Source organism: Globicephala melas, chromosome X (genome assembly GCF_963455315.2).
Source record: "Globicephala melas chromosome X, mGloMel1.2, whole genome shotgun sequence".
In the NCBI taxonomy this organism is placed as follows: Eukaryota; Metazoa; Chordata; class Mammalia; order Artiodactyla; family Delphinidae; genus Globicephala; species Globicephala melas.
Genome location: NC_083335.1, coordinates 81,913,230 through 81,939,572, shown reverse-complemented (window position 1 = coordinate 81,939,572; position 26,343 = coordinate 81,913,230). Strand labels below are relative to the sequence as shown.

Below are 26,343 nucleotides of genomic sequence, written 5' to 3'. Positions count from 1 at the left end.
CCAAATGTCAATAGTGTCGAGGTTGGGAGACCTGCTCTAAAGGACAGAAGACCAAGGGAGGACAGGTCACTGTCCTCAAACCCCTGAGGAGCTGTCTCAGAGCAGAGGGAGAACACTTGTTCTCTGTGATCCCAAGGGTTGAGTGAAGATTATTGAAGGAAACCCACTGGGAGACACAGATTCTAGCAGTCAGAGCTGTCTGAACGGGAAACTGGCTGCCTTGGAGGAAGGCAGCCTTCTGTGCCTGCACTCATGCAAATAGAGGGCCATGCAGGAAGCTGGCTCCTGCGTGGGGCAAGAGGTTGGACAGGAGACCCTGAACTTCCCTTCCCACCTGCAGAGTCCTAAGAGTCCTAGTTCTAAAAGACACACGTCTACACTGGTGATGAGCTCGGTTTTAAGAATCACTTCAAGCCGCCCGACCACCGGAAGGTTTCAGACTGACCCCAGGGTCACAGGTTCACTTCCTCCAGCCAACTCACTGGGCTATTGAGGTGGGCAGGGACTTTTTCTACCACTTCCCAGATTGTAAGCCTGTCATCTGCCCTGGTTCTCACATTTTCTGCCCCCGTGTGGCTGCCACTACCTCCAAATGGATCCTCCAAATGGTGAAGTAAAGGAGGGGCTGAGGCACTCAGATCACATGGCAGAGCTCCTTACCTGCCACGCCTCCACCCACCAATGTTAATATGGTTCACACCAGACCCGGGGTCCAGGCTCACCACCTTCCCTCCTTCTCCCCTCAGTGCTCATACCACAAGGAGATCGTTGAAGAGGAAGACCTCTCGCTGATGCAACCCTAGCCTCTGTGGGCGGTTTGGATCTGGCACCTCATAGAGCTGGCAGCAGCAAACCAGTCGACGGTGAGGAAGAGACAGGACCTAGATAGGCATGAAGAAATAGGTGTCCGCAAGGCCAGCCCACCAGCTTCAGGCATCTTAACATTAACTGCAAGAGGAAGTTCACCTCTGGTACATATCACTGTCACTGTGACACACGAGTCTAAGCAACTAAGCCTCGGCTTATCTTTGTCCCGGCAGCTCCCTGTGTCTGGAATGCCTTTCTTGCCCAGCTCCCTATGGCCACATTCCACCCCTCCTCCAAACCCCAGTTCTAGGGTTCTCTTTTCCAAGAAGCCATTCCTGATCTCCCTGGGCTGAAAATGACCTCTCCCTCCCGTGTACTCCCCTAAATTAACCTAACTATAAGGTGAAGGTATTGTGTCTTTGTCTGACACCTCCCCACACGGTCTGGGAGTGCTTCCAAGGACAGAGATCACATCTTATTCATATCTGTGTCCCCAGTGCCAATCGAAATGCTGGGCTCAGTGGAAAGGCACCTGTAGATGTTTGTTGACTAAAAGACTAGAGTGTGTTCTTGGCTTTGGTCATCAGCTAATTATTATCTTGGCTGCTCACTCGGGATGGACAGGCAAAACCAGAGGTGTGAAGGATGCTAATGTTTATACAGCACCCATGATGTGCCTTGCCATGTGCCAGATGCATTCCCATAGAGCATCTCACTCAACCTGCCCCACCACCCCTGAGGAATGCATCACCACCCACTCCATTAGGCAGTTGAGGGGAGCCTGGGGCTCAGAAAGGGGCATGGACTCACCTCCCAAACCCTGTCCCTTCTGCAGTCTCCCAAGGCGCTTACCGGTTTCTTGCCCACAATCATGCGCTCCACGGCCTGCACCTGGGACACGTGGTCGTCGTTGGTCCGCAGCTCACGCCCCTGGATGCGCTGGTAAATACCCACCAGGAGGTCTCGGGGGATGTCTTCACCGTTGTCAACCCCTGGGTGGAGGGAATACACAGGAATATATAGTATACATGTGGGGAGTGGGTGGCAGGGATTCTCCACAACACCCCACACCCAAGCGTGGGCCATAACAATGGCCAGGACTGGAGGGAGTGGGCACCCTCGGTCCCTTGGTCAGGATCGGGCCAAGAAAGGGGCCCTTCAAGATAGTCAGTTGCTTTCTTCCCCAAGGTGGGGATTTTATCTAAACAACTCAGAGTACAGTGTGACTAAAACAATCAGACACTTTTTTTGGCCTTTCTAACTAGCAAAAATAATGTTAAATGATAATATCCAGTGTTAGTAAGAGTTCAGGGAAGCAGGCAGATATACTGACGTTAACTATTTTGGAAGGTAATTTGGCAAGCCTAAGTATTCAGTGATTCCTCTTCTAGGAACCTACTCTAAGGAATTACTCAGAAATATGTCCAAAGATATATGTATAAGTACAACTTATGGGAAAAATTTGAAACAACCTAAGTTCTAACAGCAGAATACTTAAGTAAAGTTGAGTATACCTGTTTCATAAAATAATTTACAGCTATTAAAAATTTGATGTTTATCAAAAAAGCATGAGAAAATTCCTGTAGCAAGTTAAGTGAAAAGAGCAAGATAATAAATTGCATGTACAGCCTGATCTTAACTGTAGAAAAAGTTACATATGCACAGGAAAAAAAGACTAGAATACACCAAAATATCAACCATGGTTGCCTCTAGGGGGCAGAATTTTGGATGGTTAAAATTTTTAATAACTTCCTATATTTCTAAAATTTCCAGAATGAGCAGGTATTTATTTCATTTGTTTGTTTGCTTATTTATTTAATAATTGGAGGGGGAAATATATACACATATACATACATATATAATATATGTATATGTATACACACATACATATACACACATATACATACACACACACACACACACACACACACAAAGAGAAAGAGAGAAAGAAAGAGAGCTAGAGAGAGAGACAGGGAGGGGGGAAGGGAGAATGGATGAAATGAATGAAGGAACAAACGAACGACTAATGGCAGGATTCTGGGAGACAGCTCCAGATGGCCTCTGATCTGTCTAATTCCCTCCTCTCAAGTCTACCATCCTTCTGATTGTCTGCTGAGCGAAGCCCACTCACTCTTCTCTCTAAACCTTCCGCTAAAGAAAATGTTTTCTCCTTTGGAAATGCCACACCTCCTCCTTGGACACCAGGTGCTAAAGGAACAGCCTTCATCACACCGCCTTTTTACCTCAGCTGCCAGAGAGCTTAGAGCCCAATTGTGCAAACCGCGACAGTCAGCAAATTTGTCTTGTCTGTTTGTTTTTCCTCAATTATACTTCCCTCTTTCATTTCTGTCTAAATAATCCTAACATCTGTGCCATTTTTAGTAGGCTGCTCTTTGGTGAGAGGCAGGGCTTGACATCGATACAATAAACTGAGAAAAAAGGTCAAGGTGACGCCTTTCATCTGGCACTCAAGGCTGCTGGATACTGCTTCCAACTGACCTTACCAACTGGATTGTCCACCCCCTCTTGATTGTTCTCCAAACAACTTAACGTTTTCCTACCTCTGTGCCTTTGTTATTCTTACTGCTAGGTAAGCCTCCTCTATCACTGTTCCATCACATTATCTGTGCCTTCAAGAACCACCTGAAAATGAAAATACTGCTTCCTCCAGGAAGCATGTTGGAGGTAGGCTCTCTCTCCCCTGAGCTCTGACTGTACTTTTGGCCTGACATCACAGTTCACTTCCTGTCTTGTGCTGGGTATCTCTCCCACAAACCGGGAGCCCTCTTAGGGTAGGGACTGTGGCAGATGCCCCTCCCCAGTCCTTAGCGCCCACCACAGGGACTGGGACACATGAGGCACCCAGTGTCAACTGCCTGGCTGGTTGGTGGAGTGAATAAATGAATGCATAAGTGGAGGAAAGGGTACCTAAAATAAACGAGTCTTTATGGGCATAAATAAACAAGGGAGGGAAAGAGGGAGTGATGAGTAAACAGACATGTGAGTGAATCAGTGTAAGTTCCGTAAGAGCCAGGGCTTGTACCTCCTGTTCAGGACCTCCTAATCAGTCAGTATTCAGTGTGGGAATGAATGGATGGACAAATGACTATTTGAGTGAATTAACAAGTAAATGCTGTGGGCACATCCAGCCTTGGCAGAAATTCAGGTTAATTTCCAGGGAGGAGATGTGATCTCCCTCTTCCTTCCCCACCCCTGCCACCCAGCCCACTTTCCCTTCCCAGGTAAAAGATAGGGAAAGCTGATGGGGAGGTCTGGGGTCACCTCTCAGGTTCTTGATGAAGTCATCTAGTTTCATCTTGCGTTCAGCCTTGACGCTGGGACTGTACATGTCGGTATTGAGGAGGATGATGGCAAAAGCAAGGATGAAAATGGTGTCTGGATTCCGGAACTGGCGCACAAGAGCTGGGTTACACACACAGTACCGCTGGCTGCAGGACAGGAGGGGTCAGGGCCAGGGTCAGGCACCAGTAACCTCCACCTACCCACTATCCTCCCACCTGGCACCACCAACTCCTTCCTCCAAGACATACTCCCAAACCCTTTGGGTCTCTCGTCTTTCTTCAGAGTTTCCTCAAGACTAGCATGTAAAAATCACAACCGCTACCTTTCATGGAGTTTTGTACATTATCTCATGTAATCCTATCACAGTCCTGCAAGGTAGCTAGTAGCAGCCCCATTTTACAGATGAAGTGACTGAGGTCCAAAGTGGTAAGGTAACTTGCCCAAGGCAACAGAGCTGATAAATGGTGAAACCAGGATGAAAATGCAGATCTTTCTGACTACAAAGCAAATCCTTCTCCCATGTTGGGAAACAAGCTCTCAGTAACTCTTCTGTTTCTCCTCTAAATACCTCAAAGTGGTGGAGCCAGGGTTTATACCCAGGTCTGATGCCTGATCCCCGAAGCATTCACAGAGGAAGATAATAGTTAAGGGCATGGGTCATGGAGTCAGACACACGAGTTCAAATACTGGTTCCACTGCTTATTCACCACATGACTCTGGGCTAGTTACTTACCTTCTCTAAACTTCCTATTTCTCATCTGCAAAATGGGAATAATAAGAGAAGCACCTACCTCACCAGGTTGTTGTGAGTATTCACTGAAATAATCACGTAAAGTGTCCAGCTCAGTACCCAATATCTGGCGAGCACAGTATCAGCTCAGTGAATATAAGCTGTTGTTGCTGATGCTGTTGTCACTTGTTGGATGCCCATGTCCCAGATGCTGAGCTGGATACTTTAGGCACATTACCTCTGATCCTCACAACTGCCTTGCAAGATAGGATTTATAACTTCCATTTTCTGGTTAAGAAAGTATAACGCTCAGAGAGGTGACTTGTAGACACGTCCTACACTGCCCCCCAAAGTAGGGAAGGGCAGCTTCAGGAGTGGGAAGTGGGCACACCTGAAGGCTTCGATGAGTCGTTCCACTTTCTGGGCCTCACCCTGAACCCGGATATGGGATTGGAACTTCCGGAGTGCATCATCCAAATCCATGGAGGAGAAATCCATCTCATCCACCACACAGCTGAGGAGCAGAGAAGGGTGTGTGGAACTCTCAATTTCCCTGCAGAAAACCTCTGACCCACCCTGACCTGCTCCAATGAACCAAACCCCCCACTAATAGACTTCCAAAATCTGGACCTGTGGCCTAAGCAAGTACTTATGAGGATAGAACGTCTGAAATGGAATCCATCCCAAAAAGTCCAGGCCAGACACATGGTTACTAATGGTCTGTTCCGTCAACCCACTCATATCAGGGATGGGAAAACTGAGGCTCAAAGCAGGCCAAAGGACAAGCATGCCTTGCCTGGGGCCACCCAGCAGACTTTAGGACTAGTTCCAAGAGAGATCAGATCTCTTTGCGGCAGAGAGGTATGGGAGCAGGAAGGTCTATTCATCCTGTTTTGCAAAGTTTATCTCCCTCCTGCCCTCCTTTTCCAGGAACCCCTGGCCCAGTCTGCCCCAGCCTGGGGTCCTCACTCCAACACATCTCTGTTGAACTGCTTCTGCCGGTTCCCTAGGAATTCCCCTATCATCTGTCGGCTCAGGCCTTTCCGTTCCAGGATGAAGTGAGCCACTCCCACCGGCGTGTCTGACAGGAAGCCCCGCTCGATCAGATACTGGATACCCTTCTCTGGCTTCCTGCAGAAAGAGGGGAGGTAGATGAGATGACTGTCCTCCTGGAACTCTGCCCCCGTCCCATTTCTTGAACTAATTTTGGGCCCAAACGTGTCCTCAGAGAACTAAGGAAGTCGAATATATAACTTGGTCCACTCCCTTCATGGTACAGGTGAGAAAACTGAGGACCAAGGAGAAGAAGACAGTTTCCCATTTCACAGTGCTTCAAAATTCCAAGGTATCCTCAACCCAACTTCCTCCTGCACTGGAGCCACACTACAATTGAAAGAAAATTAAGATCTAATGAGAGCCTGCTGTGTGCCAGGACCTTTGATATTCCTCACAGGCACCGAGGAGTCCTGGGAGAAAGCCTGAGTTCCAGGCTAAGTCCTTCTCCCTGAGTCACAGACCCTCAGAGTAGGAGAGAAGTGAAAAGATTACTTTGTCCTCATCCCACATCCCACTCAGACAGGTATCACGCAGCCTCTGTGAGTGTTTCTATAGACAAGCTGCTCCCCATTTTCCACTAGGTCATATCTGGGTCTGAGCTATCCCATATTCAGAACCCCACAGCCTTAGGGTCCTACGAGGCTAGAATTTGGAAGACTTTGGTGCCACAGGAGTCTCAGATCCATCACTTACTACGCATGACTTGGGACAATTCCCTTTACTTCTCCAAGCCTCAGTTCCTTCTCTATAAAATAGGGACACGACTGCCAACCTTCCTGAGTTATCCTGAGAACTAAATATAGAAGGCCGTGTCTCATAGGCTATGAAGATGTTAAGCATTTGTTTTCTAATTATTTTCTCATCAAACGTCACACTCCCATTCCATTGCTAAGCACCTGGCACAAGACCAGGTACCTAGAAAGAGCTCGGTCCTGGTCACTGACTAGTCCAACACAGCACCCTGCCCCCAACACCTCAAATATCCACACCCTGCTAGTTAATAGATAGAAACACTGAAGCCCAAGGAAGGGACACACCTTGCCCAGGGCTACCCAGTGAGTCTGGCCCAAGTCTCCCGTTTCTGAGAACAGGGTTCTTTATACACCACATCGCTTCCCTACCAAAAATGGAAGGTGGGCAACCCAAAGTTCAGAATCCATCCATCCTATAGACAGAGAACTAGGGCCCAGAGAGGGAAGCATCTCACCCAAGATGACACAGCCAGTCAGAAGCAGAACTAGGACCAGAACTGCCTCTCATGGGGGTGGGGGCAGCTTTCTACTATTGTCACCCTATTGCCAATTCTTTTCCCTGAACAGCTGAAGAGAAACACCATCCACAAAATGAGAGGATAGTGGCAGCAGGATCACTGCCTCCAGGGGTCAAAGTGTCCGCAGCAGGGTAGGAAGGGGTGAGGGAGTGGGAACGGGAGCACGTACTTATTGAAGAGGTTGAGGCCGATTCGGTAGTGCCGCCTCTGCACCACGTCATTGTTGAAGGCTGGCGAGTCCCAGCTGTGCCTGGTCTCCCGCTGGTAAGTCTGCTTGCACAGGCCGGTGGCTGGAGGCTCCCTCAGGCTGTCCCGCGAAGAGGAGCCAGAGCTGCAGTTGATGGTCTCGTTGGAATTGCTGGAGCTCTCAAGGCTCTCATTATCTCCACCATCAGAGTTCTCGCCTGCTGCCTCGCACTTCCCCAACCTCCGACCCCCAGCCACACCACTGGGCCCAGTGCCACTGTTGGGGGCTGGTGGCAGGGGCCCTGGCGGGGCTGGGGCTGGGCCCTCCGGGGCTGGGTAGTGGCGGTGTGGGATCGGGGCCCTGCCTGGTGGCCCCTTGTGCTTCAGGGTCCCATGGGGGCTGCAGCCATCAGCCTCATACACGAGCTGACGGTGGACAGAGCCGCGATCTGAGCGGTCACTCAGGTCCACGGAGCTGTCACTAGGAGGCTCAATAGTAAGCAGGGGAAGGTGGGCAGCTCGCAGCCGGAAATCCCGGCATTCCAAGCACCCAGGACCCCTGCGAGTGCCTTCCTCACGGCTACCATCTTCCCGGGTCCCTGGTGGCACTGGTGGAGGAACTGGTGGGAGAGGGGCGGGTGCCCAGAACTCAGGCCGGCCCTGGGGTGGGGGCTCTGTGCTGGGCAGTCGCTCAGGGGATGGCGGGGGAACTGGGTCATCCAAGTAGAGGGGAAGGTCACTGAAGGATGTGGCCGAGCTGTCCTCTTGCTGTTCCTTTGACTCTCGCTTCTCCAGCTGGGCTGACCCTGGCTCCTCAGACATGGGCCCCGATGGGTGGCAGTTCAAGGCCTCGTCAATGGATTCAGCCAGAGACTTTACCTGTATGGGAGAAAAGGGGAGGAGGGAAAGGGAGGAAAGATGAAGGATGGTGGGATGGTGGAAGGGTGGGAATGAGGGAGGGAGGGAAAGAAAAAGGGGGGAATCTTCCTGGTGGGGCAGCCAAAAAAAGGGCTTCCCCTCCCCGACCTCCACAGATTCTCTGCAGCATATAAAATAACTCCCAGGGAGCCACTGTGAGCTCACAGGAGCTGGAACTAATGCCCACAAGTTCCCTTCTCAGATATCCCAATACCTCCTTCATGTCCATGTAGACCCAAGCCAAATGCCACCTCCTCCCTGATCCAAGCCACATTCCTGCCTCTGCCTTCCCTTAGGGTAAACCAAAATCCCAGCTGCCTCTGGGCTCCCAGAGCCCTCTGTCTGGTTCTCTCTTAGGAAATCCATAATATTTAGCCTCGAGAATCTGGACCATGGCTGGTAACTCTGCCTATGGTTTTCAGCCTCCAAACTGGCCCCTAATGATCCCTGCCTCCTGGTATTCACACCCTCGTGTACCATAGTATCCCAGGGTTGGTCTATGGGACTGACAGCATCCGGCAGCAGTGATGGGATGTCACTTCTGAGATTAGGTTATGAAAGACTGCAGCTTCCATCCTGAGCACTCTCGCTCACTTGTGCTCCCTCTCTTAGACCCCTCACTCTGGGGAAAGCCACACCGTGAGCAGTCCTATAGAGAGGCCCACGTGGTAAGGCCCTGAATCCTCCTGCCAACAGCCAAGAAAGTGAGCTTGGAAGCAGACCCATCAGCCCCAGTCAAGTCTTCAGAGACTACAGTCCTGCCCTACAGCTTGATCACAGCTTCATGAGAGACCCTGAACCAGAACAACCAGTCAAGCCACTCTGAGATTCCTGGCCCTCAAAAACTATTTGTTGTTTAAGCTCCGTCTTTACATTCAGTTTTAAGCTACTAAATTTTGGGGTCATTTGTTATGCAGCAATAGATAATGAATACACTTCCCCATCAGACTTGAATAGCACTGAGAGTTGGGCCCAGGCCAGATTGTGAGCCCAATGCTCCATTACCCCCTTGAGGGATGGGTCCAGGCCAGGTTTCTCTCTTTTTAGCTCAGCTCGACACACATTGCTTGACACAGAAGAGATGTTCAATTAAATGTGTTGTATGAATGAATAAATGACTGATTTAGATCTTCCCTTTAATACTTCTTTCCTTCCCTCTACCCGCCCCTGCCCCCCCCCAACACACCTCCAGGGAAGCATGCCCAGGTTTATGGCAGGGCCAGATCACAGAGGTTAGAGCAGAATAACTTCTTCTCTTATAAACTTTCTTTTATTCATTCATTCAACAATTTCTGCCAAATACCTCTTTGGTTTTAGGAAGGAAACTAACATGTACTTAGCAGCTACCATGTACTACGTGCTTTCAGATATACTACCTAGCTGAACTGAACCTTCCAAACAGCTCTAAAAAGAAGGTCTTATCTCTATTTTATTGATCATGTTTCAGTGGGGTTAAACAGTTTGCCCAAGGTCACATAGCTCGGAAATAGCAAAACTGGGATTTGCAGCTGATCAGCTATGCTGACACACCACAAGCCTAGAGTGATCTCCTACCACTATCACTGCCGGTTACATTCCCACCCTTTCCTGCTTTTGCTGATGCAATGCCTATGCAAGCAACACCCTCCCGACTATCTCTAACTTGCTAACTCTTAACTGTCTACTAAGGCCCAGGTCCAGTGCTGTTTCCTCAAAGAAGCCTGCCTGGTCCTCCCAGAAGAAAGTTTCCTCTCCCTCCTCTGGGTTCCCATGTGATCCCTTCTCATGGCTCTGAGCACATTCTTTCAGGAGACAGTCCTGTGCACATGTGTCTGCTATTTCCTACTGGCTTGGGGAGATCCTTGAGAAAAAGAACCCTGGCCGGTTCATCTGTCTCCCACATGGCGCCCAGCACAGAGCCTGGTCCATGGTCGTATGGTATAAGGGAAACCTTTGGAACCAGTCAGAGCTGAGTTCCAATCCAGTTTGGAAGTCACTTCACCTCTCAGGGCCACAGAGCCTCAGTCTCCTCCCCTGTAAAACCAGGATAACAACACCGGTCTGGAAGGTCATTATGAGGCATATACAGCACCTGGTACAGAGTAGGAGCTCATCACCTGTTAGGCCTTTATCTGATAGTGGCTCACGTTCCAAAGAGTGAGAACTTTAATTTTCTTATGTGTTCTAGACACCCAGATTTTTAACTTGCTTGTTTAAACGATATAATTTTTCTCTTGCCAATCCTTTCTCATTATTCTCACAGTCCCTACGCAGATGGTAGCTATTCGTTGTTATCAAAAGCTTGTTGGGCAACTTCTTTCGGTTTGAAGTACAGGTAAAAAGGCGTAGGAGTAGCCAGAGCACAGGGATGGGGAGGAAAGGCCCTTTTCAGGGATGCTGACCTGTTTGGAGAAGGAGTCCTCAAGCTCTGTGATGTCATTAGAAAACTCTCCAGATGTGGTGACGGAGCTTCCCCCACCATCGATGCCCCCTCCACAGGAGCCTCCATATGGGAGCCCCCGTTCAAGCCGGTGGCTCCGGGCACCAGCCATGGCACCCTCGTCCAGCGAGGCAGGCTTGCCCTCGAAGTACGCGGGGTTCTGTGCCTTCTCATATTCCTCAAAGGAGAACTGCATCCGCATGTTGGAAAGGATGATGCGGCGGGACATGCGGCTCTCTGAAGCTGAGCTGCGGAGCCGCTCAAAGTTCTTGTTCATGCGGTACTGACGGAAGGCCGTCTGGATGGTCCTGGCAGCCCTGCGGCTCAGGAAGGAGCCCCCATACTTCCTCTCCAGCATTTCCACCTGGCAGGGGAGGGTGGAGGGGAACAAGGTCAGAAACTCACTACAGCCTCCTCATCTCCCTGGGCCTCAACCACACCACCGCCCGAGTCACAGCTAACTGCTTACAGCTGCCTGGATGTGCCAGGCTGGGTTCTCAGTGTCGTGTTCTCACTTTAATCTCAGATAGCACATGTCACACGGGACTGAACTGTGGTTTTTTTTTTTTTTTTTTTTTTGCGGTACGTGGGCCTCTCACTGTTGTGGCCTCTCCCGTTGCGGAGCACAGGCTCTGGACGCGCAGGCTCAGTGGCCATGGCTCACGGGCCCAGCCGCTCTGCGGCATGTGGGATCCTCCCGGACCGGGGCACGAACTCATGTCCCCTGCATCAGCAGGCGGACTCTCAACCACTGCGCCACCAGGAAAGCCCCTCTTTTTTTATTTACAAGAAGTAGATGTTCAGTATTTTAAAATAAGAAAAGAAAAAACACAGAGAAGCCAAAAAAGGAAAGAAAGGAAGACATAAATTGAAAGCAAGAAGGAGAAAGAGAGGGGAAGAGAGGGAGGGAAGAAAGGAAGGAAAAAAGGAAAGGAGGAAGGAAGGAAGGAAAGAAAATTGAAAGAGAGAGGAAGAAAGGGGGGAGGACAGGGGGAGAGGGAGGGAGGGAGGGGAGGGAGCAAGGAAGGAAGGGAGGAAGGAAGGAAGGGAGGAAGTTTGGTTCACCTAAAGTCCCAACACCTGGCATAACCACAATTACATTTTGGGATATGTCCTTCCAGTTTTTTTCTTTTGTACATTAGTATTTTGTGTCCCCTGTTGTAGCTAAACAATACCTTGTGTGATACATGTGATATTTTGTAACACACTGTTCTGAACTTGTCAATTTATGTGTGTGCTTCTCCCCTTACACTGAGATTTTTGAGGACTAGGTCCAGGTGTTTCATCTTTACATCTCCAGTGCCCAGCATGGAGCTCCCTCAATGTTTGCTGAGTGAATTCAAGACTCAGTGGATGGATGGTGAATGGGTCAGTGAGGCCCTAGTAGGGTGAAGGGTTCTGGAGCCAGTCTTCTCCTGTTCTAGTCTCACTATCCCTCCCTGGACACCACCTTTGAGTGCCACATTCCAATCCCTCCCTTGGTCCTCTCACACCCCCACCCCCACCCCCACTCCCGGCCAGAGCCATCTCGTCGGCACCTTCTTGTCCTGCAGGTCCGTGGAGAGTTCATAGCTGTCCGACAGGGCCTTGGAGCGCTTTATCTCCTCTTCTTCCTGCTTCCTCAGGGCAACACTGGCTGGCTGGAGGCGAGCCCGCTGAGCCCAGGGAAGGCCCACCCCAGCAGGGGGGCCCCCCATGTGGCTGCTGGTGGGGGGCAGCTGGCTCAGCCGGTAGGGGGGTTGGCTCCCGGGACTATCAACCGCTGTGCTCAGGTCACTGCCTGGGGCATCACCCTCCACACTGTGGGGATGAGATAAGATGAGCCAGGATGTTGAAACAGGAGACAGGGCTGCTGGGCCAGACTGAGAGTGGGTGGACCAGATCCCTTCCCACAACCCCATCCTCCCCAGCATCCTCACAGATACAAGGACCCCAATACTTAAAGGCCAGAGGGGAGTCCTACCCCCCCAAGTAGTCTCCTCACTGCCCTCACAGTCCTGTCCTCGCCCCTTCAGCCCTGTCCCCTCACAGCTCCATCCTTTTAGACTCCTTTCCCTCCAGCCATGTCTTCTCACAGTCTTGTCCCCAGTCCTACTCTACTCTCACAGCCTGGTCCCCTCGTGGCCATGTCCCCTCACAGCCTTATCCTCAGACCAGTTTCCTCCCACTCCTGTCCCCTCAAGTTCCTTTTTCTAATCATCTCAGCCCCTTAACAGCTCCATCCCCAAACCCTTCCTCCCCCGAGGGACCAATTCCCTTGTATCTCCACCCCCCCAGACCTCTTCCCCTCACAGCTCTGTCCCCAAGAGGAGACAAGACGAGACATGCATCCCTCCCAGCCCTATCCCCAGCACCACCCCCGATCAGCACTGTCCCCAGGCCTGAGGCCCACTCCCACATCCTGCACATCTAGGCTCTCCCCTGCTCGCCCAGCCCTGCCCCCTACAGCCCTGCCTCTGCCCTCAGAGGCCTGGACTCCGGGCTTGGCCAGTTCCCAGGGTTCCCTGGCCGCCAGGACACGGGCTCAGTGACAGTGGGAGGCACCTCCCATCCAGCATCCTCACAGGTAAAGAGCTGCCCTGTGGGGCAACTTCCTTGTTCTCCTCATGGCCTCCTCTGTTCAGCTGGGGGAGGGGGACAAGGGTCTCAAGGCTGAAGAGTGGTAGGAGCTGGGCACTGGGTCTTGCCCGCCCTGGTTACCCGGAGCTGTTGTTCTGCCACACCTGCTCCCACGGTGCCATGGCAACCAGGCTGCCAGGGAACTCAGGTGGCGACAGAGCCCAGGCGCCCTGAGCTGGGCAGGCACGATGAGCAGCCGCAGAGACAGGAACACTGGAGGGGGGTTGGGAGGGGGCGACAGGCAGGGGGAGGCATGGAGGGGGTTGTGGGGAGAATAGATGTGGCTGAGGCCGGCAGGCACGGGGGTGAGGGGGCTCTTGGCTGGCGAAAGGGTTAAGGGGCCATTCCCCAGCCCCTACTTGCAGAGGCCCAGGGCGCAGAACCAGAACGGGGGCAAGCTGGGGTGGGTGGAGGGGGGCTCCCTACCGTTTCAGGAGCTTGAGCTACAACGGGCCTGCCAGCCTGGCAGAGAAGAGCACTTTGGTCTGGGGGCTGGGTGTGGTGGGTTACAGCGTTGGCGCTGGCTCTGTCCTGGTGGAGGCTCCCGCCCACTGCTCACCCTCTACCCTCCTAAGTGTTAATCTGCTACACTGTCAGGAGCGGGCGGAAACAGACTGAGGGGCTGCCCTGCCCAGATGCTCTCTCCTTCTGGTCCTCTGGGGCCTGTGAAGTCCCCCTTCAGGGGTCAGACCCAGCCCAGCGCCCCCCAGGCATCTAAGATGCTCCTCTTCGCCCCTTCAGGACTGCAGGATCCTGCCCACCAACCTCTCAAACCTCTCCCCTCCCAGCACATGGCTCCCAGTTTTGATCAACTGTCGTCTCCTTTGTTCACGAACCATCCATGGTTCCCACTGCCCACAAGAGATAGCCCAAGTTCCTTATTGTGGCATTTGAGGCTTCTCCAAGATACAGTAGCTAATGTTTAGTAAGGCACTGTTCTTACCACCTCACATTTAATAACTTGTTTACTCTTCAAAACAACCCTATGAGGTAGGTATTGTTATTCGTCTTCATTTTACACATAAAGAAACTGAGAGGTTAGTAATGTATCTGTAGTCACACAGCTATTAATGATACAGCCAGGATTCAAATCCAGGCAGTCTGACTCCAGAGCTCACAGTCTTAAACATTAAGCCATACTGCAGGGTTGGCTGCCAGCCCCCCACCCCATGAACCCTTCCCTCCAGCCAGCCCAAATCCTGTTTCTCCCCAATACTCCTGTCCTTTCCACCTCCCAAACTGCTCATACAGTACTTTCTACCTGCAATGCCATCCCTATCATCTTCTGCCATCTGCAATCTGAGAACCCCCCCACACCCTAGTGCCATCAAGATTCAGGTCATATGCCACCACTAAGAAGCCCTCCCGAAGCCCACCTCTAGCCAGAAATGATTGCTGATCCTGTTCAGGGCTCCCACACACAGCACATGTCTGTCCTTCTTTTTATGGAGCAGGTTAGCTTTGGCAAAGCGTGACAGCTATTTGTGTTCCTGACTCCCAGAATCCCAGCACAGGAAGAGAATTTGGTAATCTCTCCGCTAGCACAGAGCACAAGGCCTGGAACAGAGTAGGTGCTCAATGAAAGCTTCTGGAGGGAGGAAGTCAGTGAATGAGCTCTGGCGGCTGCGGTAATATATCCTCTCACCTGAACTTTGACCTCAGCCTCCAGTCTCCTCGTCCCAATCCGTTCTCCATCCTGTGGCCAGAGAGAGCTTTCCAAAGTAGAAATCTGACCGTTTTGCTCCCCCACTAAAACCCTTCCATGGCTTCTCATAACTCATACAACAAACAACAACTGAACCCCTTCTACATGCCAGGCACAGTGCTAGGTGCCGGAAATACAATTGTGAGCAAGACGTGTAAGATTTGTTCCCTCGTGGAAGTGACATTCTAGTGGGAGAAGAAGACTATAAATATATACTATCATTTCAGGTAGAGAGAAGTGCTAGGAAGGAAAATACAGCAGGGTGATTAAAGGTGCTGTTTTAGACGTGGTGGTCAGGGAAGGGCTTTTTGAATAAATGGCATATAATCAGAGGCCTGATGGAAGTGAAGGAGTGAGCTGTGTGGTTATCTGACACGAGAGCAGTCCAGACAGAGGGTAGAGCCAGTGCAAAGGCCCTGAGATAGAACTGTGCTTGGCATGTTTGAGGAACAGCCAGGAGGCCAGTGAAGCTGGAGCAGAGTAAACGAGGGGAGAGTGATAGAAGATAAGATCAGAAAGGTAATTGGGGCAAAATTGTGAAGGGCATTGAGCCCACGAAAAAGACTTTGGCTTTTGCTCTGATTGAGATGAGCAGAGGAGGGGCGTGATCTACTTAGGTTTTACAGGAATAATCATCCATAGGATAACCTCCAGCTTCCTTACCATAGCTGAGGATGGTTCTCCTGACCGGACCTCTGCCTCATATACCTTCTGCCCCTTTACCCCAACCTGGCTACCTCCTGCTCACCCTTCAACATTTAGCTCGGGTGTTCCCTTCCATGCCTGCCTGAGCCCTTCACACAGGATTGCTTACAGGCCCCTCCTCTGTGCTGCCATAGGACCCTAGAGTCACCTCTATCCCTAGGGCAAAGGCATTAATTAGCTCATTGAAGCCTTACAATTTACTGAGGCAGGCACCATTAGCCCCATTTTATAGATGAGGACACTGAGGCAAGAGGTGATGTAAACTTGCTCAAGGTAACACAGCTATTAAGTGAGAAAGTCAGGATGCAAACCCAGGGCCTAGGCTGTCTTCTCATGACATGACATCTTGTTGCCTATCCCCACTTCTAGCCCCATGCTGCCCCTGGCCCTCTACCCTTTGGCAGTTCTCCCCTCCCTTCTGTTTTGGTTGCAAAGGTAATAGTGGCAGGGAGGTCAGGCTGTCAACACAGCCCCCCAAAAAGGACAGAGCTGGAGGGCATCATACACACTGCTAAAGAAATGGGACCTGGGGACGTGGGATCCCTTAACTCAGAACTCCCAAACACTCAGCGCACTTACAGCGCACCTTCCCTGCGTCAGGCACTTTCTGCACATTATTTTAACTGCGTGGCAAATGCTGATCACATGGAAAAATCTCTCTTCTCTTTCTTACATCTCACATAGACTCATATTCATTCTCTCTCTCTCTCTCTCTCTCTCTCTCTCACACACACACACACACACAAACACACACACAGAGAACATGTTGTGCAATAAGAAGCTGGGCAGACCTAGGTTCAGGTCCTGACAGCCATTTATCCGCTGTGTGAGCCTGGGTGTGTCCCTTTACCTCTATGCACCTCAGTTTCTCATCCGCGTGGAGCTCAAAATGCAATTCCCTCTTTGGATTCCTGCACTTCAGAAAGGGCCTGGGAGATCTACCTCTCTGGGACTCCTCCCAGCCGGGAACAGGAGCAAAGAAAACACACACACGCGCACACGTGCACCCATGTGTGCTGTCTGCTGGGCTATTCTGTGAGGGAAACTGGGGAGCATCCTCTGCAGCGGGGGGAATAAATCACGTTACACAACTAACCACAGTATAAAGCTGAAAGTTCTCAGGGCTGGGGAACGGAGGAAGTGCTAGGAGAGCTCAGGAGAGATTCCTCCTGCTGCGGGGTGGGGCAGGGGTGCTGAGCGGAATAAAAATAAACTCGCACTTACAGCGCACCTTCCCTGTGTCAGGCATTTTCTGCACATTATTTTAACTGCATGGCAAATGTGAAGGAAGAATTAGGATTCCGATTTTGCAGGTGAGGAGAAGGCTCTGAGGGGGGAAGTGATGCCAAAGGTCTCAGGACTAGCAAGTGGCAGAACAGGGATTCAAAGCCCAGAGCCTGTGCTAGTTCCCCTGCCTCGAAGGCTTCATGGGGCAGTGGTGGGGTGGGGGAGCTATTGAATAGGGCCTTTCCTAGGAGGAGTTGGTAGAGAGAAGGAGTGAGGGACCTTGTGAGCCAAGGCATTACGATGGGGAGAAGCGGGGCAGAACGGGCAGTAGGGATTTGGGGTGGCCTGCCCTTGGCGGGGGCACTGACCCACTCTGGCTGCTGCTATTAATGGGAGGTATCTCTCTCTCCTTCCCTTTATTGGCACTGACCGGAGCCAGGCAGCCGGCAGGGGATGGGATCAGGATGCAGTTGCCATGGAAATGAATGGGGGCTGTTGCTATGGATACCATAAGATGAGGGCAAGAGGAAGCTAGGGATGCTGAGGACTATCCCCATGACAACTTGGGCTGAAAGCGGGGTGGGGGGGACCGGAAGTGAGACAAGAAAACAAGACAAGGAGGTCAGCACACCTAGATGAGGCCAGGGGCATTGGGCTCTGGAGGAAGACTGGGCAAGGAGACCAGACCCAGCGGGGGGTGGGGGCAGAGGGGCAGAGGGACTCCAGTCACCTCCCTCTCCCCCGACAGCTTTTCAACAAGCTGTTTCTGCTGTCCAATCCCAGCGCCACAAAGACTCCAAACCTGAGGCCAGCCCGGCTTGGCACAGGGACTGGCAGGGGAAGAGGAAGCCATCGGAGGGGCTGATTGGGTACCCAGCAGGCAAACATAGGCTTGGGAGCACACAGATCAGGGTTTCAATCCTGGCTCTGCTTCCTTTGCAGCCCTAAATATAATAGTTGTCATTTACTGAGGACGTACTTTTAGCTAGGCCCAGCAACTCTGCAAGGTCTGGGTTGTTCCCCTTGAAGGGGATAACACAGATGAAGAAACTGAGGTACAGAGAGATGAAGTAATTTGCCTAAAGTCTCAATGCTCAGCAGTGGTGGTGCCAGGAGTCGAATCATCGCTCATGCCTGTACCCACCAGCCCAGCACTGAGCAGCCCCTCTGAGGCAGAGTCCTTGCATTCTCCAGCTCCCTGTGCCTTCCCACAGTGGCACACAGAGGGCCAGATGCTGAGTAAATATTTGTGGAGTGTGTGAGTGAGGAAGCGATCCAGGAGGAAGCAGGAAAGACTGAGGTTAGATGGAAGAAGTACCTGACTTTGAGAGCAATGACTCACTGGTTTGGCTGGCCAAGAGTAGAAGATCCACAGAACTGGGATGGACTTTTCGAACCATCTAATTCCACAGATTCAAATTAAGGCTCAAAAAATCTAAGTGACTTGCTTGCTCAGGGTCACACAGGACAAGAACCCCAATCCCCTATCTTGCAGGCCAGCGTAACTTTTTAGCTGAATCTGTCCAGTGCCCACCCCCGCCCCCCGGCACCTTTAAGCTCCTAGATGTTGGTGGCAGCAGGCTCCTTGAACTTTCTAGGCAAGGCAAGCTGATCCACAGCACCACGCCTGTGCCCAGGCTCTTACTGCCCAGGATTTCCTCCCTCTCCCCTCTACCTGCAGCCTTTGTCGGTCTGGCTGAGCTTTTCTGAATCTTGTGGCGCCCTGAGCCAGCCAGCCCTCCTGGGAAGTTGGTTCTGACTCACTCCCACCCCCCACAGAACCTGACAGGGTCAGTTATCCCCCCTCTATGTTTTGTGCACACTCATGTCACCGGCCGTCCTTATCACCGGCTAACTTGAGATTCTCTCTTGAAGTGTCCATTCCCTACACTACTCCCGTTTCCCATGGGCAGTGGCCTGGTATAATTCACCTCTGTGGACCCTCCCTATGCCCAGGCCAGGGCCCAGCAGCCACCTTGGTCCCCTAAGACCACAGGTGGCAGTCATGTGTGTCTGTGTGACCATCCTGTCTGACAACTGTCACCCTAAAAGCCACAGCATCACATGCTCAAAAGCCACTGACACACATTCTTGTGATTATCTCCACCGGGGCACATGCAGAGAGACTGCCAGGCACAGAAAGTTGCCACCTCACACAGTCAACCTCACACACTCAGAATCCCTCACACCCAGCCTCACACAATCACATTCCCTCAGATACACAACAGTGCACAGCCTCTCACTCTTCTCTCACCTGCCAGCCTCATGCACACCTGTGCACAGGCACACACATTTCCCTCACAACAGATAGAAACCTTCCCCTTTCCCATAGCACAGGCCCTCAGCCAATTCAGTTGCCTACACAGGAGTCTACACCCCCATGGCTCCCACAATGGCTATCTGACCTTTCGTTGAGCCCCTGTGCCCCCTAACTTGTTTCTATCTCCAATCAAATGAAGGGTAGAATGGTCTCCCCCTCCACAGCCACAGGTCACCTAGACTCACACGCCCAGCTTGAACCAAGCAATGTATGTATCATTCCCCAACACAACCCCTGGGGCTTTCCACCAGGTTTTGGTCCATGCTGTCTCTGACTCCTTAATGCCTCACCTCTCAAACCATCTATCCAAACCCTTCCCGGACGTCTACTCTTGCCCCTGTTCCTCCAGCAATCCTTGGACACCACCACCCCCAGCTCATCTTGACATCTCCCTACTCTTTGGGCCAGGAACATATTTTGCTCATTACTGAAGCCATATCTGCTCAATCACTTCTGCCCTTCACACCCTGCCTACTTTCCCAAAGGAATTCTCATCTCCCCTGATAGATGGAGAACTTATGGAGAACACAGCCACTGTCTTACTTTCGGTCCCTCACTGTATTTAGCTTGAAACCTTGTACACAGTAGGTGTTTGAGCAATGCCTTCTGGAAGAGTAAATAAAGGAGAGAGGAAGAGAGAGGGAGGGAAGAAGGGAGGGGAGAAATAAATGAGAATTTGAATGAGTGAGTGAGTAGCTGAGTTGAGTGCCTAAGTGAGTCAAGCAACGAGTGAAGAGTGAGGCGAGCCTCTGGAAAACTACCAGGGCATGTGATGGGGATGCTGAAGGGAGGGGGGAAACAAAGGAGAGGAGGGACTCTCACCTGGGCCTTAATCAAAACAAGAGCCTCCAATTAGTACACACTTGGCAGCTGTGCACTAGACCCTATGCTGAGCAACTTGTGCTTTTTCTTGCTAATCTTCATGACAATGCAGAGAGGTAGATCTATTCTCACTGTACTTGGGAAGAAAATGAAGCTCAAGGAGAAGAAAATACTTGTTCAAGGTTATACAGAGAGTAAGTGGCAGAACCATAAGGTAAACTCAGATTTGTCTAATGAAAAAAAAAAAAAGGCTCAGAAAGGGAAAGCAGGGGTATGAGCCCACCTGGGAATCTCCTGGCTTTGCTCCTAACACAGACTCATCATGGAAGGTGTGGGTTCTACAGTGCATAGAGGACACCTTCTGCCTTCCTGCCAACAGCCTCTGGGGATTCTTAGAACTAGCTTTTGGCAGGTGCAGGAAATACTTAGGGTTATTGCATCTGGGGGCAGTGGCTTTCCCTCAGACTCAGAGATTCCTAAAGCTGTAGAATCAGAACCTTGAAAGTACAGAATCAAGGACTATTAACATCACAGAATGTTAAAATCACACCATCAGAATTTTTTCTAAATGGTAGAATCATGAAATCTTAAAACCACAGTATGGTAGAATCCCCAAATCACAGCGTCATAGAAAGAGAAACCACAGAATTGGATGGAATGTGTCACTGAATTACCCTCTCTTATAAGTCATGTAATCATAGTTTCTTAAAATTGTACCATCTCAGATTCACAGAATGTCAGAGCTGGAGGAGCCCTTGGAGATCCTCTGGTCCAGACTCCCTCCTCCTTTTACACATGGGGAAACTGGGTAGCAGGGAGGCCAAGCAACGTGTCCAAGTTGACCAGCTCGCACCACCTCAGGCTGAAGAAGGCGCTAGGCTTGCACATGGTGAGAGCGCCACATCATTCATTCATTTATTGAGTGCCTTCTGGGTGTTGACAATAAAATCAAACCCTACTCTCTCTCCCAGCCCCTGTTCCCAGCCCTGGGTAGGAAAGAAGGTAAGACCCTGGTGGGGATGGGGAGAGGGAAGTGGGGTGGGGTGGAACATACATCAGACAGAGAGAAGAGATCAGCTTTTATTGATGGAAATTCTTTTGTACACAGCGACACGCACTCTGAAAGGCCTTTTCCTCCTGATCATATTTACAGAGCGCTATGGGAGTGGCAGGAGGCACGGGACAAGGCCTCCAAGCAGTAGAAGAGATGGCAGCAATGGCCACAGCGAGGGAATGAGCAGGCTGGGTCCCGACCCCGTCTGGTCCTCTAAGCCCTAGGCACCCTGCATCTCTGTTTGTGCTCACAGAGGACAGAGGTAGGTCCTTGGGATGTCATTTGGAGACCTCTCCAGGAGTGGCAGGCTCCAGGGTGCCTGGGAAGTGGGGTGCGGGTATGGGAGGGTCCAGGTTTCAAGCTCCAAGCTCCAAGCTCTGCTGCTCCCACATTTTAGTCAGACCTAGGGCTCCAGCCTTTATAATTTGGGGGCTGGAGTCCAGGGGAGACAGCAGTGAGGGTGGGAATTCCAAGAAGGGGGTGGGTGAGGACGGGGCACTATGCCTGCCCATCTGGTTCCTGAAGCAGGGACGGGGTCCCATGGGGGATCGAGGGGGCAGGGGGCAGGGGGCTGGTTAAGGCTTTTGCTTCTGCATAGAAAATGACCCTTGTCCTCTCAGTTACCGAGAGGAGGGACTACTGCACTCGGAGGCCGGACAGCAGAACTGATGAGCGTCTTCCTCTTCCTCTTCCTCAGTCTCCTCCTCCTCCTCCTCTTCCCTGGGGCCAGGAAGGGCAGGGTAGAGGCCACAGGCGGCGGGTGACAGAGAGAGGCAGAGGCATTAGTTTGCAGAGCAAGGGAGACACAAGAAGGGCTGGAACCAGGGAGGTAGGGCGAGGATGGGGGTTGGAATGGGGAGGCCAGTGTGACCAATGGGGCCACATCCATCTCAGTCTCCAAGCAGCCTGTTGCTGGTCCCCCTCCTGGAACGGCCCTCCCCCACACTCAGGCTGGGCTCAGGCTTAAGGTTACACCCAGAGTATGTAAACTCCCTTTCTGACCTGACAGGTGCCCAACCTTAATTTTAACATAAATAGTAGCAATCAGCTCTCTGCTGGCACTTTGCATGCATCATCTCATTTAACCCCTGCAACAACTGTGCAACATTTTAAAGATGAGGGAATTCAAGCTCAGAGAGGTTAGATATCTGCCCAAGGTCACACAGCTGGGTGAGCGGTAGTCAGGATTTAAACCTGGAAGTTCTTGGAGCTCCAAGTCTCAGACTCTTCCCAGCAGGTCCTTTGGGTGAACTTGGTACTATCTCTAGAAATCCACTGTGCCCTTGAAGGACAAAGATTTGTATTTCCTGAAGGCTTCAGCGTCGGGAATGTAGGAGATGCTTAGAAATGGTGCGTGGAAAGTCCACAGCTTTGGAAGCAAACAGACCTGGGTTCCAAGGCCAGCTCTACAAGTGCTTCTAGGCTGCGGCCCCAGGCATGTTAATGCCCCTCTTAGAGCTTCAGTTTCCTCATCTGTAAAAATGAGGCTTATGATGCCAACCCCACAGGATTGTTCAAAGGACTGGAATACATGTCAAATGCCTGGCAAACAAGAGTGATGGGAACATGGTGGTGGTTATTGTTAACTGCTCATGAACTGAACCTAATTACCAAGGTGGCCGTTTGCACCCACACAGAAGCGCCACAGCGGCGGGGAGGAAACATTGCAGGAACAAGCACCTGTTCCTCGGGTCCTGCAGAGCAGTACCAGGGGCCAGTCTGCATGTGGCAGTCACTGGAGCTGGACTACATTTTCATGGGGTGGATGGACAGGCAGGAGGGCTGGGGTGGGACCAGGTGTCTTGGGAGTGAAAAGGCTGATCTTCTAGAGATTTCCAAAGAAACAGTCTCAGCCCACTCCCAGACCCCCTTGGCTCAGGAGATGTAGGAAATATGGAATCCAGGATGCTGGAGTATTGGGAAGACATGGGAAGGAAAGAGAAGGCAAGGGAAGGCACTGCTGTCCAACTGACAGACAAGCGCGTGCAGGGGTGCGCACGCGGGGACACACACACACACACACACACACACACACACACACACACCCTCCTCATACTCAGAGCTCCCTCTGACACATTGTTCCACAGAGTCACTGAGTCAGCAAAACCACATGAACCAGTGCTCAAGTCCTGGGCAAGTAGCTCCTCCTTTCAGAGTCTCCCATTCCTCATCTATAAAAGGAGAAGGAAACTCCACACCTCTCAAGGCTGTCATGAGGAACAAATGATCTTCCAGTCCCTCTGCTCACTCCCCTCCTATCCAGGCCAGGCCCCTGCTACCCTTCACCCTGACACTGCAGTCACCTCCTGATTTCTTCTCCCTACTCTCTTGGACCACATTAGCCTTCCTAAAGCCCACCTTTGAGTGTGAATCTCTTCTGCTCAGACACCCACCTTGGCTCCCCTTAGCTTCCTGGATAAAGTTCAGATTCCTCTACTTGGCATTCAAGGCTCCCCCACCATATGGCCTCACCTGGCCTTTCCTGTCAGGTGGAAAAAGCCCAGGCTTTAGAGTCAGACAGACCTGGGTTTAAATATCAGCCCCACAACCTACTAGCTGGGTGACCTTTAGTCCATTTCTTCACCTCTCTAGGACTTATTTTCCTTATCTGCAAAATGAGGAAATACCTATTCTGCAGGATGTGGTGGGGATTAAATGAATTCAAGTATGTAAGGCACCTGCCACAGGGTAGGTTTGGTGCCTCATACATGGTAACTATTACTGTTACTGTCAGCATCAGTGCCATCAATGTTATACCACCCAGCCTTCATCAAACTAGCTTGTTCGTTATTACATCAGCACGTCCAGCCTTTTCACGCCTCTATGCCTTTGCTGACTCTGTTTCTTCCTTCTGCACAGAGCTTTGCCTGTTGAAATCCTGTCTGAACTTCACAACCCAGCTCAAATGCTGCTTCCTGCAGGAAGTCCTCCCTGACTTCCAACCAGAAGTATTCTTTGCTTCCTCCTAGCTCCAGCATCCGTGCTCTTTGTCAGGGATCTCCATGTGTTGCTTTGAACTTTTCTGAAGCATTTCTTTCACTAATCCCCTCAACGCCCTTGAATTCCCCCGACCACCACTATCTCTGCTTTCCTTCCCTGTGAGAAAAAGAGGGCCCCTATACTATTTAAGGCCAGTCCCTACACCCAGGCTCTGGAGCCCACCCCTGCTACCACCTCCATAACAATCATCCCCTCTCCCTCCAGTATTTCAACCTCTCCCTCTCTGTTGCCTCCTTCCTACCAACATTTATAGAAGCTCAAGTCTCTCCCATCTGGGAATAAAAACCCTCGATCTGCCCCCACATCTCCCTCTAGCAATCAGTGTCCCTCTCTCCTCTTCACAGCTAAGCTTCTTGAGAAATTCGTCTACACTGGCCATCTCCACTTCAGTACCTCCCACGGGCTCTTCAACCCACTGCAATCTGCCTCGTGCGCCCATCAAGCCACAGAAACTCTTCTTAGTAAGGTCGCCCAGGACCTCCCACTGGTTAAAGCCAATAGACTCTCTCCCACCCTCATCTTACTTCCCCCAGCTGTAACATTTGCCACTCTTAACAAGCCCCCCCGTGCGCAGACGGCTCTTTCCTTCCTCTGCTTCCGTGAGCCCACTCCCTGCTGGTTTTCCTCCTACTTCTCGGACCACCCCCAGCTCCTCTTCCTCTCTCCATTCCTTATGCGTTAGTACCTCTTCCCCAGTTCTGCTCTGGTCCTCTTCTCTTTCATTCCACACTCTCTGTCAGTGATCTCATTCCATTCCATAACTTCAGGTATGGCTGAGGACCCCACATCTCTCTCTCTAGCATGGATCTCTCTCCTGGGTCCCAGACCCATCAAGCCTAATTAATGCTTGCTGGAAGCTCCACCAAGATGGCCCTTAGGGCCTTCAGAGTTCACAGGGACCTCTAATGCAGCATCTTACCGCTGCAAACCCGTCCTCCTGCATTTCCCACCTTCGTGAAAGGCACCACCACCCAGGGGCCCAAGCCCAAAACACACCTGGAAGTCACCCTAGGTTCTTCCTGTTCCCTTACCAAGTCAGCCACTGAATCCTGCTGATTCTACCCCCTAAATAGCTCTAAAAGACTACACATGATCTGGCCTCTGCTAACTCATCATCTACTCCCCTTGCCCCTTGCTCACTCTTTCTCCAATCGTACTGGTCTCCCTGCCGTCCCTCAAACATAACAAGCACACTCTTGCCTCAGGGCCTTTGCACTCGCTGGAACATCATCCCCCAGATAGGTGTGGCACCAGACACATTCTATATATTTAGTTGCTTATTTATTTAGTATCTGTCTCACCCATCGTAAGATCCATCAGGACAGGCATCTGTTTTGCTCAGTGCTATATCCTTAATGCCCAGCACAGTGTCTAGCACTCGATAAATATTTGTTGAATGAATGAATCCATTGCCAGGCCTGAACACGGGCAACTCACCGTGACCATCCTCAGTCATCTCCACCCCCCACTTCCACCCCCATTATCTATTCAGTCTCTCTGACTCCAGCTCTCTCTTCTACCCCATCACCTCTCAAATCCACCTCCTCTGCTCCATCCCCACAGCCACTACCTCAGCTTACCTCTCTTGGATTACTGCAAAAGCCTCCTCCCTAGTCTCCCTTCCTTCTAAAATGCTAATTTGATCATGTTACTTTCCCTCCTCAAGAACTGCTCATGGCTCTCCAGCTGCCTACCACGAGAAAGGACCCTGGGCTCCCCAGACAGCTGTTTGAGGCGTGTCTAACCTCCGCATCAGTGTTCAGCCTTACCATTTCTCACCTCCAGGCCTCTGTGTTCACTCTCAGAGCATCCTCTCCCATCTCTACCACTCAAAATCTTTACAGACCCTGGATGACTGGCTCAAACACGACTTTTTTCAGGAAAATACCTGACTCACAAACCAGAAGTAATTCCTCCCCCAAATACATAGAGAAATAAGTGTCTCCAGTGTCACTCAGAATCTCCGAGAACCAGGAGTAGGATGGAAGTTAGTAATTATATCTGAGACCATGGACTTTGGGTGCTGGGCGAGCCTTAACAGAGGTTCCCTTCTCCTCCTGCACTATTACCCTGGACTCATGTCCCTCTGGCCCTCTGCTAACACTGATCCATCCTTGCCTCCTCCCTTTCTCTCACCTGCTGTTGGGTCTATCTCTCAAAGAATTTAGATTCCATAATTTGAAATTAAAATGGTTCTTTGCG

The 26,343-nt window shown here is 51.2% G+C and overlaps 1 protein-coding gene across 2 annotated transcripts in view; it reads right to left on the bottom strand.

Annotated features, from left to right (window-relative positions):
• The window catches only part of IQSEC2 (IQ motif and Sec7 domain ArfGEF 2), a 76,080-nt gene that overhangs the window by 7,139 nt on the left and 42,598 nt on the right, over positions 1 to 26,343 (bottom strand). For both annotated transcript variants that reach the window (XM_060293049.1, XM_030850998.2), the window contains 8 exons: positions 12,228 to 12,489; positions 10,652 to 11,053; positions 7,336 to 8,231; positions 5,810 to 5,971; positions 5,232 to 5,354; positions 4,090 to 4,256; positions 1,660 to 1,799; positions 756 to 881 (listed from right to left, as the gene is read on the bottom strand). In XM_060293049.1, coding sequence (XP_060149032.1) covers positions 756 to 881; positions 1,660 to 1,799; positions 4,090 to 4,256; positions 5,232 to 5,354; positions 5,810 to 5,971; positions 7,336 to 8,231; positions 10,652 to 11,053; positions 12,228 to 12,489 — 2,278 coding nt within the window. The remainder of the gene's footprint in view (positions 1 to 755; positions 882 to 1,659; positions 1,800 to 4,089; positions 4,257 to 5,231; positions 5,355 to 5,809; positions 5,972 to 7,335; positions 8,232 to 10,651; positions 11,054 to 12,227; positions 12,490 to 26,343) is intronic.